An 18,897-nucleotide genomic window follows, 5' to 3' on the forward strand; every position below is an offset into this window, starting at 1 on the left:
CAAGCAAGTAGCAAGAGGAACTCAGCTATATAGCTGCAAATAAAACGTTTAAGGAATCCCCGTGACGGGGTGAGCTCCCGTTGTTCGGTCCCGGCTCCTGCACACCTAGCAGTTTGAAAGCACATCAAAGTGCAAGTAGATAAATAGGTACCGCTCCGGTGGGAAGGCAAACGGCGTTTCCGTGTGCTGCTCTGGTTCGCCAGAAGTGGCTTTGTCATGCTAGCCACATGACCCAGAAGCTGTCTGCGGACAAACGCCAGCTCCCTCGGCCAGTAAAGCGAGATGAGCGCCACAACCCCAGAGTAGTCCGTGACTGGACCTAATGGTCAGGGGTCCTTTTACCTTTGTTGTTTAGTCGTTTAGTCGTGTCCGACTCTTCATGACCCCATGGACCATAGCACGCCAGGCACTCCTGTCTTCCACTGCCTCCCGCAGTTTGGTCAAACTCATGTTCGTAGCTTCGAGAACACTGTCCAACCATCTCGTCCTCTGTCGTCCCCTTCTCCTAGTGCCCTCAATCTTTCCCAACATCAGGGTCTTTTCCAGGGAGTCTTCTCTTTTCATGAGGTGGCCAAAGTATTGGAGCCTCAGCTTCACGATCTGTCCTTCCAGTGAGCGCTCAGGGCTGATTTCCTTCAGAATGGATAGGTTTGATCTTCTTGCAGTCCATGGGACTCTCAAGAGTCTCCTCCACCACCATAATTCAAAAGCATCAATTCTTCGGCGATCAGCCTTCTTTATGGTCCAGCTCTCACTTCCATACATCACTACTGGGAAAACCATAGCTTTAACTATACGGACCTTTGTCGGCAAGGTAATGTCTCTGCTTTTTAAGATGCTGTCTAGGTTTGTCATTGCTTTTCTCCCAAGAAGCAGGCGTCTTTTAATTTCGTGACTGCTGTCACCATCTGCAGTGATCAAGGAGCCCAAGAAAGTAAAATCTCTCACTGCCTCCATTTCTTCCCCTTCTATTTGCCAGGAGGTGATGGGACCAGTGGCCATGATCTTGGGTTTTTTTTATGTTGAGCTTCAGACCATATTTGTTATGTTGAGCTTCAGACCCTTTACCTTTAAAGTGCATTATACAAATGAGACACAAGGTGGCGATGGTGAGCTATGGCAAATTCCATATATTTTTCAAAACTTTTTTTAGAAAGCGTTTTCACAATGTTTTTTTATATGTGTCTAGATTCCACCCAGCAGAGTTCAAGGGCACATCCCAGCCAAGCAAAAACAGTTGGGGTACAAAGTTGAGACAATGAAAAGCAGGGTAGGCAGACCTGTCAGAAGAGCTACAGAACCTCTGGAGAGCTGCGTGTCAGGTTGTTCTTCTCAAACATTGCTATAGCAAGGTGGGGTGAACTGAGCAGTAGTCTCTCCAAGCACCACCTTCCGGAATTGGTCCTTTGTGTAGAAACTGAACCAGAACATGTGGGATTCCAGATGTTTCTAAAAGACAACTCCCATCATCCCTTGCTATTTATTGCCTATGTTTTCAGGACTGATGGAGGCTAAAGGTTCCTCACCCCTGTACGAATCAAGTGTAGCACCTGTTCTTTCCTCTTGTGTGTGGTTCCTGGATCGTATTCCAACTGTGATTAGGTCCTCGGTCTTAGAAATTTGTCACTATGGCTCTTGTGTCAGCTGCTCATACCAGCTTCCATTTTGAAATGGTCTTTTGTTACTGTTTTTGCTTCTTATTCCAGATAATGTACAGGGGAGCAGTATGGGAAGAAGGTAACCACAGTTACCAAGGATAATTTGTCTTATTGGGAGTGGCTGACCGCCCACGCTTGGAGATGTTGCTCTTTGGTATCATTCTGATCTGCTACACGATGACCCTGCTAGGCAACACGGCCATCATTGTGGTGTCGCGGGTGGACCCCCATCTCCACACTCCCATGTATTTCTTCCTCAGCAACCTCTCCTTCCTTGATCTTTGCTTCACTACCAGTCTTGGTCCCCAGATGCTGGTGAACTTTTGGAGGAAAAGCAAGACCATTAGTTACGGTGCCTGCGTGGCCCAGCTCTACATCTCTCTCGCTCTGGGCTCCACAGAATGCATTCTGTTGTCTGCCATGGCTTGTGACCGCTATGCTGCTGTCTGCCACCCGCTGCGCTACACTGCCATTATGAGCCACTCCCTATGCTTCAAAATGGCTGCCGTCTCCTGGATTAGTGGCTTTAGCACCTCACTGGTGGAGACGGTGATGACTCTTCGGCTCCCACGGTGTGGACAAAACCGGGTGGATCACTTTTTCTGCGAAGTGCCAGCCTTAATAAAGTTGGCTTGTGTTGACACCTCAGTCAATGAGGCTGTGCTCTTTGCTTCCAGTGCAGTGTTCCTTTTAGTACCACTAGGCCTCATTATTATCTCATACGGCTTCATTGTGTCTGCCGTGCTGGGGATCCGCTCAGCGGAGGGCAGGCAAAAGGCCTTCAACACCTGTGCCTCCCACTTGATTGTGGTGTCGCTGTTTTATGGGACGGCCATTTTCAGTTACCTCCAGCCCCCGTCCAATTACTCCCGCGACCAGGGCAAGATGGTTTCCCTTTTCTATACATTTGTCACCACCATGCTTAATCCACTAATCTATACCCTGAGGAACAAAGAGGTACACAAAGCTCTGAGAAGAGTAATGAAGCGGAATTAAAGCTCCTGGCTTCCTTAAGAGGTTCTGCTGTTTTTGTTTTAAAAAAATAAAGATTCCTTGTCGATGACTTGCATGGAGCTGTTCACAGTACGAACGAAGCTTCCTTTTTATTTTGTACCACCCACAGTTGAATCCAATGAATTAGGCTGGATTGCGTATTGCATGATTATTACTGAAGTCCTTCTGGAAGTTCGATGAGGCAACTACCAAGGAGTGTGGTGGAGTCTCCTTCTTTGGAGGTCTTTAAGCAGAGGTTTGACAGGCATATGTCAAGAATGCTTTGATGGTGTTTCCTGCTTGGCAGGGGGTTGGACTGGATGGCCCTTGTGGTCTCTTCCAACTCTATGATTCTATGATTCTATGAACTATATGTCCGTGGGAAGCCAACAAGCAGGACTTGAGTTCAACAGTCCTCTACCCATGTGATTACGGCCCAACCCCAAACCCAAAGATCTCCAAATTCTCAACCTGGCATTCCTAGCATTTATTGCCCCTGCTCAGTAAGCCCTGTTACCTCCTCAGCTTCTGATCCTCCTCCCAGTCTTCTCCCTCTGTCCACTCATCATTGTCCCACCGCCACTCCCCAGGCTCTGAACCTTCTTCCCTTGCTGGTTCCCCAACAGGTTTCTCGGACAATTTCTCTGCATCCAACCAGTTTGTGCCACATAGATTTCTCAGCTTTGATTGTATCAAGCAGATCAACTCTAGCCCTGGTCACTAATGGTTGATAATAGAGGGAAGATGGTCCCATCTGTGTTGTGCTTCCAAATCCATCATCTCTTTTTCCAACACTTTCCCACCCCCCTGTGTTTCTTCTTTCCCCCCTGCAACTACAATCCTACGTATCACCACTTTGAAAGCACTCCACAATATACAGAGTTGTAGCATCTACCAATCCACAATCGAGTCTGAAATATTCATGTGTTGCCTTCTGAATCCGTTGTCTAGCTTCTCTTTTATCCACTATAGTAGGGTCAAAAGGACAAGTTATTTCACCTCGGTGTAAATTCCATTCTGACCATTGCAGAATCAACAGAGGAATGACCCAAAACCAACTCGAGATCAATTTTAGCTGCTGCCTCTGTTTAACATAATCTGGGATATATTAATATGAGGTTTTTCTTTGAATAAGAGTTGCAGCTTAGGGTGGCTGGGTAAAGGAAGAACAAAGCTGCTGGGCTTTACATTAGGAGTGTGCAGGGGGAGTATATGGGGAAAGAGAGGAGAGAAAAGGAGGGGGGAATACTTTTCTACATGCACCAAAAAGCTCCTCCCCTTAAGTCATATTAGAGGAGTGCTAGGAAATAGAACACAGTTTAAAGCAAATTACAGTCCCAAGAAGGCTATCAATGGCTGCTGGCCATGATAGCTACGCTCTGCCTCAAAGTTCAGAGGAAGTAATGCTTCTGGGTGCCATTTGCTGGAAACTGCAGGAGGCGGAGTGCTTTGTGCTTGAATCCCTGCTTGCAGGACATCTGGGTGGCCGCTGTAAGAACAGGATGCTGGACTAGAAGTGTCATTGGCCTGATCCTGCAGGGTTCTTCTCTTCTTCTTTTTTCAAATTTTTTTAATTCATTTTCCAAATACAAAATCACAAAAGACAAAACAAAAACTCAAAACAGGAAAAAACCAAAAACAAACAAAAAGAAAACAAACAAAAAGAAAAACATCTCAAATCTTATATTATTTGCTTAACATTGTTGACTTCCTCAATTCCCCCCTCACTGGGTCCATTTTAAAATTCCAATTAAGCAGTTTTCATCTTATGTCTTAAATCAGGGGTCCCCAAACTACGGCCCCCGGGCCGGATGCGGCCCAATCGGCCTTCCAATCCGGCCCGCGACGACCCCCGCCGCCCGCTGCCGCCGCCCGCTCTCACGGCGCGCGGCGCAGCGGCGATCTGAAAAATCGGCAAAAAATCGCCGAAAATCCTTTGTGCGCATGCGTACGGGCCTCTCCCGACCCGGAAGAGGTCATTTCTGGTGCACTTCCGGGTCGGGGGAGGCCCATACGCATGCGCACAAGCGATTTTCGCCGATTTTTTTTCCGCCCGTGTGCGTGTGCGCATGCGCACGGGCGAGCACTCCCCCGCCCTCCGGCCCGCTGCGCGCGCACTCCCCTGCAGTCCGGCCCACCGCGCGGTCGGCGCGGCGGGCACCGGCCCGCCGCTCCGTAAGTCTGGGGACCCCTGTCTTAAATTAATCCAACACATTTTATCATTAACACTCGGATATTCTATTCTTAAAAAATCATCTATTTTCCACCAATAATTAATCAATTTATCCAAATCAAAAATTATTTTCCCTTCCTTCTATCTTCTATCTTCTATTTCTCCCCTTATCCTCAATTTTTTTACCAAGAACTTTCCATAAATTTAAATATTAATTCTTCTATCATACTATCATTTAAACACATTACAACAAATTTAACCCCCCTTCCCCTGAACTCAGGGTCTCCCAGATTCTTCAGTGAGTTCCATAAGTCATTCCAGTTTCGGACCATCTAAATCAGTCGAGAAAGTTACATCCATTATTACCCCTCACCCCACTCCCACCCTGTCCCAGCCTACCCACCATTCTTCCTCAATCATCCCCTGATGCTTCCCCAATTTTTTTAAATGCTGTAGTACAAAACCATCCAGCAATAATTCCATTTTCCAGCCCTTTCTCAGTTTTTATTCCCTTTGGATTCTGACCCCAGCATGGATCCTGCCCTCCCTCTCTCACTGGGAGGCCATTACTCCATGCTGGTTCTTCTTTGGGGACTCCTTGGATCAAACAGATGTCCTGTTCCCCCCCCCCTCACTGGGGGAACAATGTTCCATGTATCTTCCTCCTTTTTTAAAGTTCAATTACACTGTCCAAGACTGATGATTGTTCTTCTTGCTCGACTTCGCTCTCTGTTAGTTAATCCTTTTTCTCTGTCCTGACAATTCTGATTCCTTTCACACCATTCACACCATTTCACGCAACAATATATTATTTTGCCACAGTTCATTTCTCAAATCCAAAAGCAATTCCAAAAGTTCCTTCTGAAAGTCCAGGCCATCAGGTGATGTTATGGCTACAGGCATCCTGTTCATCTCAGATTTCATGGGAACAGAGCAGAGCAGGAAGTGGTGCAGATTATATTTCCCAAAACATCAAAAACCAAGTTAATATCCAAACTGGTTATAGTCTCATTTTTTAATTCTTGTCTAAAAATGCTTGTGTCCATTTATGAAAAGAGCATTTGTCAAACTTCTTATACACAGCCTTATATTTTACACTCTCTTCACAATTGACAGTTCTCAGTCTCAAAGAGATAAACAAATTCCTTTCTATTGTGATGTCATAATGGCGGCTCGCTGCTTCCTCCCGGGACCTAACTTCAGTTTCCAGGGGGATTTTCCCCAATCCAAATTTAAAATGTTTTGCAGGGATTTTAATAAATTTAATCCTTCTCCCCTTTACCCTGCCTCCGGGGGAAGGTGTTGAGTCCAGTCCTCAATAATTAATAGGTTCCTTTCACTTTTCCGGATATAGGCAAATTAACTGCATTATGGTCCTCTCAATGGGGGAGATTGACTTCCTGTTTAAATCTCCTCCCGTGGCCAATTCATTCCAAATACGCAAAATAATTCTTAAATTTCTCCTTTTACTCACGGTATCCAATGTCTTCAAATTTTTTCAATTTTGAGGAAGAACCGATCGCTGTTGCCTGGCAGGATCGCAGCTTCGTGCCTCCGAGATAGCTATGCTCCGTTGCGCCGCATTAGCTCAAGACCCCCTGCTCTCTCGCTGCCCAAAAATAGGCTAGCCGAGGGAGGGGGGGCTCGCTTCTGGCGTCTGCGGGATCCACGTCCCCGAAACGCTCGATTCGGGGTTTCTTCTGGGAGGCCGCTGCGCTGGAGCAGTCCCCCCTTGCCTCAGAAGCACCACGTTCTCCTCAGCTGAGGAGAATGGCGTCCGCCATTGCTGTGCAATTGGCCGGAAGTTGGGTTCTTCTCAAGTTCTCAGGGTGGGTCCTAAAATCTCTCAGGTATAAAAGCATCCACATTATTGTGTGGACGAGTTGCAGAATACACCTGCAAAAGGCCACCATTCTGGAAGGGCCCTAGATGCTCCTCATATACTAGTGTCAGGCTTCAGGGAATCGGATCCCTCCCCCGATGGCAGTAAATAAGCATATCAAATGAAAGGAGCATTCTTACCAGTTAGTTTCTTTAATAATCACAGTGAGAGACAAAGGAATGCATATCTCTCTAGAAATGGCATTGCTCCCAGTACAGGTTCACCCCATCCGCCCCCCCCTAATCTACAAAACTCGTACATTGGGTAATCTGAGCTTGTTGCTGCTGAGCTCTCTGTTCTATCACTCTCAAAGCCTGTCTAGTCTTAGGCGGGGGTGGTGGTTCAGGAATGCTTTCCAAGGAAACTGAATCTGGCAGCTCTCTCTCTCTTGGTGTTTCCTCTTTTAGCTGTTCCTCACCCAGTATTTCGCAACTATTCCCCTCTGGACTATGCCCCTCTGCAAACCACTGTTCTAAATCAATAGTGTCTTCCTGCCCTTGGGAAGGTTCAGGAGAAGGGGGTCGGCCGCCACCATTCCTCCTCAGCCCTGCCCCTGACAACCAGCAGTCAAGTGTTGATGCTGACCTTTAAAGCCCTAAATGGCCTTGGTCCATAGCTGCCAAGTTTTCACTTTTCTCGCGAGGAAGCCTATTCAGCATAAGGGAAAATCCCTGTAAAAAAGGGATAACTTGGCAGCTATGCCTTGGTCCAGTATACCCGAAGGAGCATCTCCACCCCCATCATTCTACCCAGACACTGAGGTCCAGCGCCAGGGGCCTTCTGGCGCTTCCCTTGTTGCAAGAAGCCAAGTTGCAGGGAACCAGGCAGAGGGCCTTCTCGGTAGTGGCGTCTGCCCTGTGGAACGCCCTCCCATTAGATGTTAAAGAGAAAAACAGCTACCAGGTTTTTAGAAGACATCTGAAGGCAGCCCTGTTTAGGGAGGCTTTTAATGTTTAATAGATTACTATATTTTATCCCAGCCAGATGGGCGGGATATAAAAAAATAAATTATTATTATTATTATTATTATTATTATTATTATTATTATTATTATCATCATCTGTATTCTGCCACAAGGTGGCAACAGCCTCAGCTGAACCTCTGTAACTGGACTTGCAATTCTGCTGGACTGGTGTTTTAATGGCATCTACACTTCAAAAATATTTTTGCATAGATGAGAAGCACCCATCCCTTGATAAACATCCATCTGGAAGCAGCACCATAGTTATAATTGCAATGTGTTGCATTTAGGGAACTCTGTGGGGTTGTCACCAACCACCCTGTTCTGTTTGTACATGGGGAAGTGTGGGTTAACACTTGCTTTGACGCAGCATCATCTGACCTCCCGGCAAACAAATCAGGATGAATGCTCACTAAATAGCCAACATGGTCTAATTTCCCTGCAAATAAATCAGGATGAAAGCTCAACAAAACAAGCCATTTGTAAGTGCCTTGACCTTCATCTGCCAGGTTCCTCCCCCCCCCCCCCAGTTTGAGGAGGTGCATTTAACTATCTCCAGTATCTCCTTAGGAAACACAAACACAGAGGCCACAGTCTCAGGACCCCAGACATATCATTAGCTGCCAGAAGCCCAAGGGTGTAAAACAGGCACCCCCAAACTGCGGCCCTCCAGATGTTTTGGCCTACAACTCCCATGATCCCTATCTAACAGGACCAGTGGTCAGGGATGATGGGAAATGTAGTCCAAAACATCTGGAGGGCCAAAGTTCAGGGGTGCCTGGTGTAAAATTATTTTAAGTATGGCGCCTAAACGACTGTAGGCTACTCAGGAGGTGGTGGCCTCTCCTTCCTTGGAGGTTTTTAAGTGGAGGTTTGATGGCCACCAGTCATGGATGATTTGGTTGAGATTCCTGCATTTCATAGGGTTAGACTAGTCCAGGCATAGGCAACCTTGGCTCTCCAGATGTTTTGGAACTACAACTCCCATGATCCCAGACCGCACTGGCCCTGTTAGCTAGGGATCATGGGAGTTGTAGTTCCAAAACATCTGGAGAGCCAAGGTTGCCTATGCCTGGACTAGGATGACCCTCAGAGTTCCACCCAACTGCATAATTCTATGATTCTGTGGCATGTGGGTCCTGCATGAATGTGGCCTTCAACAAGTGGGGGGGGGGAGAGATAGAGATTGCTCATTCCTGCCCTCTTTTACTTCCCTGATCTAAACAGCTCCATGGAGTAAAGAGATGCGTATCTGCAGCATCATTGATGGCGATTTAGGCTGTGGAAACAGCACAACAGGAAGGAGTTAACAAACATACCCCCAATGTCTCTTCTCCTATTAAATTAATATCTGAGATGTTGCCGGTCCAATGACAGGTCTCCAGAGCCATGTCTGTTTAGACTATCTCTGTCTATAGAGCTGGGAGTGAAGGGACCCCTGGTCCCTACTGGAAGCCATCATTGCACCCCACTCATTAATTGCCACCATGTGGCACAGCGGGCCTTGTTAGTGTCTCTCTGCTGGGGATGGCAACACAGGAGAGCCCTGTTTCTTCTTAACGCCGCTTGCTATTTATGAGAAGGGAGACTGACTGTAAACAAGCATTCGGTTCTTTAGCATGCGGGAGTCTCTTGATGAGCCCCAAAGGGAGAGCCAAGGAGTTACAAAGTCAGAGAGTGTTCGCAAAGTTTCAGGGAATCCATAGGGGAGCTGGCACTTCTACAAGTACCCAGAAAAACTCCAGCACCTTCAACAACTGCACGGAGCGATGGAGAAAATGTCCCCTGATAATGCAGCTCTTAGAACCTCGGGTTCAGGTGCTGAATAATAGATACCAATTGTATTCGCTTGATTGATTTCCATTCTGGATATGGGACAAATCTGCAGGCGTCAGCAGATTCCTGTTTCTCTTTTCGGTGGACATCCCTAGCTGCAACCACCTAGGATGGCCAGATGCAAAAGAAAGAACTGCGCTCTTGCACCTTGCATAATCTTCCGCACAACTACTAAAGGTGCAGAAGCCCCTTGTCCTCTTTAGCACCTGGGTACCTTAGACCGAGAGCATGTAGAGGATGGGCAGGGTGGCGCTGTGGGTTAAACCACTGAGCCTAGGGCTTGCCGATCAGAAGGTCGGCGGTTCAAATCCCCGCAACAGGGTGAGCTCCCGTTGTTCGGTCCCTGCTCTTGCCAACCTAGCAGTTCGAAAGCACATCAAAGTGCAAATAGATAAATAGGGAAGGTAAACGGTGTTTCCATGAGCTGCTCTGGTTCGCCAGAAGCGGCTTAGTCATGCTGGCCACATGACCCAGAAGCTGTACGCCGGCTCCCTCGGCCAGTAAAGCGAGATGAGCGCCGCAACCCCAGAGTCGTCTGCGACTGGACCTAATGGTCAGGGGTCCCTTTACCTGTTACCTTAGACTGAGAGCATGTAGATGATGGGCAGGGAAGACCAATATCGAACTGCCCCTATAACCCATGGCCCTCTAGATATTAGAAACCAAGCTAATTCCTTTTATGGGTGACACTGATAGGGTGGGGGGTTTTCTGTGTTTTTCTGTAGCTGTTCCAGGCAGGTGCATTGTTTTGAAGATGCCCGGAGCATCGTTGTTTGTTTTTCCTGCATGGCCCCAGATTATCATTTTCCTTCAGGGCTGAGCACACCCTTTGAGCACACAGAGAGGGAGAGAAAGAAGCAATAGTCCTCTTCAAGGGGAGCTTCATTCTTCAAACAGGAACGAAAGCCATCTGAGAGAGGTAGCGGCAGCTGCAACAGAAGGTAAAACCGGCTCCCTTATCTATCCCAGGAAAAGCAGAGAGAGAACTTTAGTCATTGCTGCACTATGTCAGGTGGTGTTGGTGGGGGACGACGACTCAAAAGTCTAAGTAGGAGAGAGGGGAGATCATGCAGGTCCTGTTTTTGATAATAAAGAGTAAACTCCAACATGCTCAGTGTGGTTTACTGCTGACACTGTTGGAAGGAGAGAACACAGGAAGAGACATGTAGATATCCAAAAGTTAGAGAGAAAACCATCTCATTGTCCTATTCTGGTCTGCACTGATAATGTTATTTTTAAATGTCCCCTAGGGACAAAAGGGAGATGTGGCCATAGAAATCATTTCAATGTATCTGTCCCTGGGCATAAATGTGTCGATTAGCAAACTCTCCAGTTCAAAATGGAGAGAGAAACCACCTTCTTCTTCTTCTTCTTCTTCTTCTTCTTCTTCGATCACCCGTAGCTGAGTAAGATTGTCTTCCATGAACACAATTTTAACAGTAAGTCCGTAAGTGACTGTGGAGGACAATTCTGGATCCACACTTCCTTTGGAGACATAGGTTTCTGGGCGGAAGTTGATCACAGTGAGGGTCTGCCAAGCGTGCCTTCCTCTTAGCACGTTTCTCCTTTTCGTCCTGAGTTTGAGCGTCTTCAAAGCCCATGACACCTTTGGAAAAGACTGTTCTCCAATTGGAGTGCTCATAAGCCAGTGTTTCCCAGTTGTCGGTGTTTATACTGCATTTTTTAAAGATATGCCTTGAGAGAGTCTTTAAACCTCTTTTGTTGACCTAAACAGAAGAGGGAACCCCAAAACAGTCCAATGGAAACTGAGCATGATCATTGTGCTACTAATGCTGGTTGACTGACAGAGGATGGCAAAGAGGAAAATTGGGGAGGGGTGAGCGAAATCGATTTGCCTGGATCCCCCAAATGCAAAGCACTCCACACTGCAGCATTTTGTTGCAAGCCCCCCCTTCATATGTCTCTAACTCTCGTTCCGCCTCTCACCTGCAGGTCCCTCTCTTCCACCAGGAAAAATGCTCATCAGACTCAACACCGCCCAACTTCTCATTGTCTCGGCACTGCTGCTCCTCCTCTTGTTCTCATCCTGGAGAAGTCTCGAGCCCCAGGAGGGAGTCTCGGCTCCCACCAAGACCCACGTGCTGATCCTTTCCAGCTGGCGCTCCGGCTCGACCTTCGCAGGGCAGCTCTTCAGCCAGAACCCGTCGGTCTTCTACATGATGGAGCCAGCCAAGCACGTGTGGCATCGCATGCCCTGGGGCAGCCCCGAACTCCTCCAGGGGCCCATGAGGGACTTGCTGCGCTCCATCTTCCTCTGTGACATGGGGGCCCTCTGTGCCTACATCGAGGACCCCAGCATGGTCTACCAACTCTTCATGTGGTCCATGAGCAGGGCGCTCTGCTCCCCTCCGGCCTGCAAGGCCTTCAGACGCTCCGACATCATCGGGGTGAAGGAGTGCGAGGCCCGGTGTGGCCAAATGCCCTTTGAGATGATTTCTGAGGCCTGTCTCACCTACAGCCACGTGGTGGTGAAAGCCGTCCGCTTCTTCCAGATGGAAGCGCTTTACCCGCTCCTGATGGATCCCTCGCTCCATCTCCGGGTGATCCACTTGGTCAGGGACCCTCGTGCCGTGTACGCATCGCGCCAGGCCGTGTCTCTTCACCCCGACGACCTGGTCATCAGCAACGCCGTCAACGGCACTCTCAGCACCCTCGGAGTCATGCATAGGGTCTGCCGTGCCCAGGCCGAAATGTACCTCACGGCCTTGTACCGCATGCCTCCGGCCTTGAGGGGGCGATATCTCCTGACGCGGTATGAAGACCTGGTGAGGGACCCGCTGGAGCATCTGGCCAAGTGGTACCAGTTCACTGGCCTGACTTCCTCCCATAGTCTTGAGTCCTGGGTCTACAACATAACTCACTGGCCCACCGCCAACAGCGACCGGAAGCTTGGCATCTCCAGTGTGGACCCCTTGGAGATACAGAAAAATGCCAAGGTGGCTTCCCAAGCTTGGAGGAAGCACCTCAGTTTCCAGGAGGTGCAAGACGTTCAAAGCATCTGCAAGGAAGCCATGGAAGTGTTTGGCTACAAGCCAGCTGCATCAGAGGAGGAGCAGAGAGATTTGACGAAAGATCTTGTCCTTCCCAGGAAAAAAAATTAAGTCCCATGCAGGTGGAGAAGAGGAAGGATGAAATGGAACTCCATAGCCACAGCCTCCCCTTACACTGGGGGGGAATCTCTGGAGATATTTGCCCAAAGAATGCCCACTATATTCTACAATGGTAATGTGCTGCAATCTGTCCTCCAATTTCCTCTGAAATTTTATTCCTCTGGGAAAGAGGTTCTAACTCATTCTCACGGCACATGCCAATTCCATTCGCATTTTGGTGGGTGTGGGATTTTCAGGGTACCATGTTGTTGGGAGGTGGGTGGCTGAGGGTGATGTGTGTTTTTTTCCTTCTGTTTCTCCAGCACTTGCAGCCACCCTGGGTGCCTGCACTTCCTAATCTAAAAAAGCCCCTCCATCCTGGCCTTTCAACTAAAACACAAAAACACCTGGGAAGGCTGCCGAGAACAGACCGTTGATGAGATGATTTGCAGAATAAGAGAAAGAACATTGACAAACACCCCTTGGTCATCTCCAAAGGAAGGTAAGCACAGGGTGGGGAAGTGAGAACCTGTCTCCTGCCCATAAAGACTTCACCAAATTCTTCTCTCCCTTCTAATCATTTTCAGACGCAAGTTCTGATCTCATTAATTGATGGAGAATGGTTGAAAATACAGATTCACACACACCCCCAAACACCACACTAATTCTGCCATCGCAAAAGCAAGCCACGATCTTTGTGACAATCTAAAGACTATTTATTGCAGCAGGAGGTTCTGTAGGTATAATAATAATAATAATAATAATAATAATAATAATAATAATAATAATTGTTATTTCTACCCCGCCCATCTGGCTGGGTTTCCCCAACCACTCTGGGCAGCTTTCAACAGAACAATAAAAACAGAATAAAACTTCAAACATTAAAAACTTCCCTGAACAGGGCTGCCTTCAGGTGTATTCAAAAGTCGAGTAGTTTTTTTTTTTTTTCCTTGACATCTGATGGGAGGGTGTTCCACAGGGCAGGCGCCACTACCAAGAAGGTCCTCCCTGTAACCTCACTTCTCGCAGTGAGGGAACCGCCAGAAGGCCCTTGGTGCTGGACCTCAGTGAACGATGGGGGTGGAGATGCTCCTTCAGGTATTCAGGGCTGAGGCTGTTTAGGGCTTTAAAGGTCAGCACCAACACTTTGAATTGTGCTCGGAAACGTACTGGGAGCCAATGTGGGTCTTTCAGGCCTTGGCGGCCACCTCGAGTCACCAATCTAGCTACCGCATTCTGGATTAGTTACAGTTTCCGGGTCACCTTCAAAGGTAGCCCCACGTAGAGCGCATTGTAGTTGTCCAAGCGGGAGATAAAACACCTCCTTCACTGGATGCAAACCTATGGAACATATGGAAAGAAGAGGCTTCTGGGGAAGCTGCTCCTTCCTTCCTTCTTGTAGGTACTTTCCTTGTTTGCCAGAAGAACCCTTAAACCAGGGGTGTCAAACTCAAATTCATCGGGGGCCGCATCAGCAGTTTGGTCACCCTCAAAGGGCCGGTTGTGTCTGTAGGACTATGTGTCCACTCTTTATTATCATAAATTATTGTCACTGCATTCAATTATTACTGTTTTTTGTAATAATGTAAGCTCATTCCCGCCCCCACGTGGATCACATTCCTGCATCGTGGCGCGTGTGTGGGAGGTGATATAAACGAGGGAAATTTGAACAAAAGGTGGGGATCGACGGCTTCCGGGGGGGGGCTCAACTAAACCTTCGGCAGGAAGGAGAAAGCCACTGCTGGGATTAAAAACCTGCAGATGGAAAGAGGGCTCCCCTCTCCCGCCCTGCGCACACCCAAACCCCGCTAGGCAGGATGCCACACGCTGCAACCCACCCCATGCTTTGGAGAGGGGCAGGAACATGCGGTGCAGCGCCAACTCCCTGCTTTGCTTTTGCATCCTCCCTCCTCAGCGCCAGAGTCCCTTCCCCTCACGCTGAGGGAGGGCAGTGGATTTCCCGAGGAGGAAGGCGGCGGCAGCCCCAGCGGACGTGCATCTTCGCCTCAGAGCTGCTCTTCCCCCCACCCGCGCTGTTGTCGTCTTCGCCGCCGCCTCTCCCTACCGGGACTGCAGGCAGAGGAGGCTTGAAAACCTCCCCCCCCCCAAAAAAATCCCCTCCCACCTACTCAAACCGTGAGGCGACTCCATCTGGAGCCCTACATCACGAGGGGCTGAGGGGAGGCGGCGGCAGAGCGGGAAGAGCAGGAACCCGTGCCGTCGTCGCCGCCTCCCTCCCGACCCCCCCCTGGGGAGCTGCTCCGCCGGAACTGAGAAGCCAAAGGGCGGCTCGGGGGTGGGGGGGCAGAGCAAAATCCAGCCACCCTCCCGAGTGTCTATGAGGAGAAAACGGAGGAAGAGGGAAGAGAAACCCGGCTCCATCAAGAGAGTGGCTGTTGCGCTTCGCCTACTTTCCCCTCAGGCTCACTCCACGTCCCTTTCGCCCGCTCGCTCGCCCACCTCCCGGATGCAGCCGAGGAGAGGAAGGGAAGTGGCGGGCGGTGGCTCCCCAGTGCCACCTCACTCGCTCTTGGAGACAACAGCAAAGCCCGCCCCCCCCCAAAATCCAGCGCTGCTCCGTCCCGGCACCAACTTTGCTGGCGGCGCCTGTAGGGCTTTCCTACCTCCTCAGCGGGCTTCCTCCCCCTCCTCCTGCATCTCACTTCCCTGTCTGGCCGCTGTGCCACCGCCTCCCTCAGCCTCATTCGAAATTGAAATTCCCTGGCCAAGGCCGTCAGCGCGGCTCCAGCACCCCGGCCTCCGCCTGCAGCCCCGCCCTCGGTTTTGACCCTCGGCCAATCGCAGGCTCCAGAACTACTGTCAGTGGTATTGTCGGCGGCGGCTACGCGGGCCACATGACGAGGTCTGGCGGGCCGGATTAGGCCCCCGGGCCTTGTGTTTGACACCCGTGCCTTAAACCAATTAGGAAGCCTGCCAGGGAAAACTTAAGTGACGGGTAGCTTGGCTGCTCTCTCTTGACATTGAATGGGTTCCAAAACTGAAGCAGGCACTCCAAAACAGGAGAGAATCCCTTACATGTACACACACACACACACAACTGAAGAACCACTTTTGGGTCCCTTCCAGAAGAACATCACCCGCAGCCTCCCTGTTCAGGTTTCTGTCACACCCTTCTCCCACTTCCTTTAATGCTTTTGCCTGGCTGGAATGAGTCCTTGAACCTTGCTCATGCTTCCTGCTTGCCTGATGGAAAACAGAGAGGGGTGTTTGACCTTGAAGGAAGTCCCCTACTATACAAAGGACGAAAAATAACACCCATTGCACACACCCACTTTTACATTTGGCCCTGCCCACAAGCTGGCATGTGGTCCCCCCAGACGGTTCCTCCAAAGGGATTGCAGGTATTTATAGAGTTAGAAGACATCTGAAGGCAGCCCTGTTTAGGGAGGCTTTTAATGTTTAAGAAATTAGTGTATTTTAATGTTTCTGTTGTAAGCCGCCCAGAGTGGCTGGGGAAACCCAGCCAGATGGGCGGGGTATAAATAATAAATTATTATTATTATTATTATTATTATTATTATTACCGAGTCGGAAGAGGCCCCCATGGTCATCTAGTCCAGCCCCCTCCAACGTTGCTGGGCTCCATCTGCCATCCGCCCCAGCCAGCATGACCAATGGTCAGAGATGATGGGAGTTGCCCAGCAACATCTGAAGTTTCTACAGGGCCCTCTCACCTCTCTGCTATAAAGGTGCAGGGAGGTCCCTCCCTCCCTTTGTACCGCAATCATCCAACCACTAGCCTCTGCTTTAAAAGAACATAAAGACTTGCCCTGCTGGATCCAACCAAGACCCATCTGGCCAGCTGGAAGGTTCTGGCCACCCCCAAAGAGTGATGCTCTTTGTTCCTAGCGTGCAGGTTAGAGCTGGGGCATGTCAGATGTTGATACACTGCAACTCCTGTCACCCATGACAATGGGCTATTCTGGCTGGGGCTGATGGGAGTCGGAGCCCAAAAACATCTCAAAGGCCACAGATTGACCATCCCTAATCAAGAGGCTGAGTCGTGGCTGGACTTGGAGGTTCTATTTAGCTACAAAGGCTAATCACTGTTGGCAGGCACTGTTGGCTATCGGAAGTCCATTCACATCACCCACATTTCAACCCCATGGCTTCCCCACACAAGAAACCTAGCAACCATAGTTTACCAATCTCAGGAACTGCAATTCCCAACAGCCTTAACAAACTACAGTTCCCAGAATTCTTTGGGAGAAGCCGTGCCCTTCAAATGTGCTTTAAATGTATGGTGGCGATGTGACCATTACACATAAGAAACACCATCTTTTTGTGCCAGTTGGCCGCCTAGGATTTGGAAGGAAGGAAGGAAGGAAGGAAGGAAGGAAGGAAGGAAGGAAGGAAGGAAGGAAGGAAGGAAGGAAGGAAGGAAGGCATTCTCTCTCCTGCACCCCTCCTCTGCCCAACAACCACAAATAAATTTATAAACCCATCTCTCCCCATCAACCCCTCCTTTGTTGTCTTTTCTCTAAACTAAAAAGCCCCACAGACAAAAGCTGTTCCCACCCATTGATCCAAAGGAAGTTTGTCAAACGGCTTTAAAAAAAAATGCACACAGTTAATCCATGTACATAGTAAACAAAGAATAATAGCTGAGATTAAGCTTTTGGTTTCATGGGCCACTGCAAACTCTGGTATCACTCTACGGGTTCACTGGGAAGAAACCAGCCTGAGTTTTCCATTGCAAAAGCTTCTGCTAGCAATCATCTGGCCAATTAAAAACACCTGTCTTGTTAGAGGCTCTCTCCCATATCCGAGTAGAGAAACCCATGCCAATTTTTGTTTGCCTTTTAGAGAGAGGGCAAATGCACTACGGCTGCATCCCTTGTGGGGCTCTGTGCGACCACACGAAAGGTCTCTCTGGTCAGGCAACAGCCTAACTTCCCACAACAGCTAACTAGATGCCTCTAGGAAGGCAATATTCCTTTCCCCATCCCCTGCTGCTGCCACTAACCTGCGTGCCCCCCCCCCCGCCCAGCTAGACATATGCCCATTTGCTTCATATATAACAATGTTGGCTGGTGTCCATTGAAACTGGAAGGGTGGTGGGCAGGGAGCACAACAGTAGGTGGCTCCAGAGCCAATGACTACCAGATGGCAACTTTAAGTTTGCCAATGTGAAGAAGTACTATTGCAGGGGTCAGCAACCTAAGGACCATGGGCCACAAGCGGCCCACGGGGGTCGTTTAACTGGCCAACGACCCGCACAGCGAGTCCCTGCGCACTGCCGGAAATTGTGACTGCGCATGCGCAGACACTGGAAATTGCGTCTACGCAGACGCCGGAAATCGCGGGGCCGCGCTCATGCACGCGCACAATCCAGCCCATGGAGGGATCTCCGCTGGAGTGAACCGGCCCAGGCAAGGTAAACCTTGCCGACCCCTGGACTATTGCTACAAACAGGGGTGCGGTTGGCGCTGCAGTTTAAATCACTGAGCCTCTTGGGCATGCCAATCAGAAGGTCGGAGGTTTGAATCCCTATGATGGGGTGAGCTCCCGTTGTTCTATCCCAGCTCCTGCCAACCTAGCCGTTCGAAAGCATGCCAGTGCAAGTAGATAAATAGGTATCGCAGTGGCGGGAAGGTAAATGGCGTTTTGCGTGAGCTCTGGTTTCTGTCATGTTGTCCCATTGATCTGGAAAGCTGTCTGTGGACAAATGCTGGCTCCCTCGGCCGGATAGCGAGATGAGCGCCACAACCCCATAGTCGCCTTTGAACGGACTTAACCGTCTAGGGGTCCTTTGCCTTCCCCCCCCCAAACAGAATATTGTAAGTTCAGCTGCCGACTTTCCTGCATCAGGCTCCTTCTCAACACATTACAGGCATACCTCATTTTAATGAGCAGCCTCCATAGCTCTATTGGTAGAGCATGAAACTCTTAATCTGAGGGTTGCAGGTTTAAGCCCCACGTGGGACAGAAGATTCCTCCATTGCAAGGGGTTGGACCTCACGGTCCCGTCCGGCTCTATGTTGGAAGCTCTTTATTGCGCTTCGCAGATATTGCTTTTAAAAACACACACACAAAATGAAGGAATGGATGAGTCAGCAGCCCTCAACATCAAGTCAAGACCCTCCATCAGCAAAACGATCATGACTTGCTGAAGGCTCAGGTGATGGTTACCATTTTTTAGCAATAAAGTATTTTTTAATTAAAATATATACATTGGTTTTTTAAAAAACAAACAAACACCACGATGCTATTGCACACTTAACAGACTACGGTATAGTGTAAACATAACTTTTATATGCACT

General features: G+C 49.2%; 2 protein-coding genes across 2 annotated transcripts; both read left to right on the forward strand.

Moving 5' to 3' along the window:
• The first annotated feature begins 365 nt into the window (after window positions 1-365).
• LOC118076015 (olfactory receptor 2G3-like) lies at window positions 366-2,654 on the forward strand. Its single transcript, XM_060270871.1, has 2 exons — window positions 366-702; window positions 1,759-2,654. The coding sequence occupies exons 1-2, from the start codon at window positions 669-671 to the stop codon at window positions 2,652-2,654; spliced, it is 930 nt and encodes a 309-aa protein (XP_060126854.1). The 5' UTR covers window positions 366-668.
• An 8,825-nt stretch (window positions 2,655-11,479) lies between these two features.
• Window positions 11,480-12,625, forward strand: LOC118076007 (carbohydrate sulfotransferase 6-like). The gene has a single exon (XM_035098490.2). The coding sequence runs from the start codon at window positions 11,480-11,482 to the stop codon at window positions 12,623-12,625; it is 1,146 nt and encodes a 381-aa protein (XP_034954381.2).
• Window positions 12,626-18,897: the final 6,272 nt, after the last annotated feature.

The sequence above is a fragment of the Zootoca vivipara genome, chromosome 2, assembly GCF_963506605.1.
Source record: "Zootoca vivipara chromosome 2, rZooViv1.1, whole genome shotgun sequence".
NCBI classification, from domain to species: domain Eukaryota; kingdom Metazoa; phylum Chordata; class Lepidosauria; order Squamata; family Lacertidae; genus Zootoca; species Zootoca vivipara.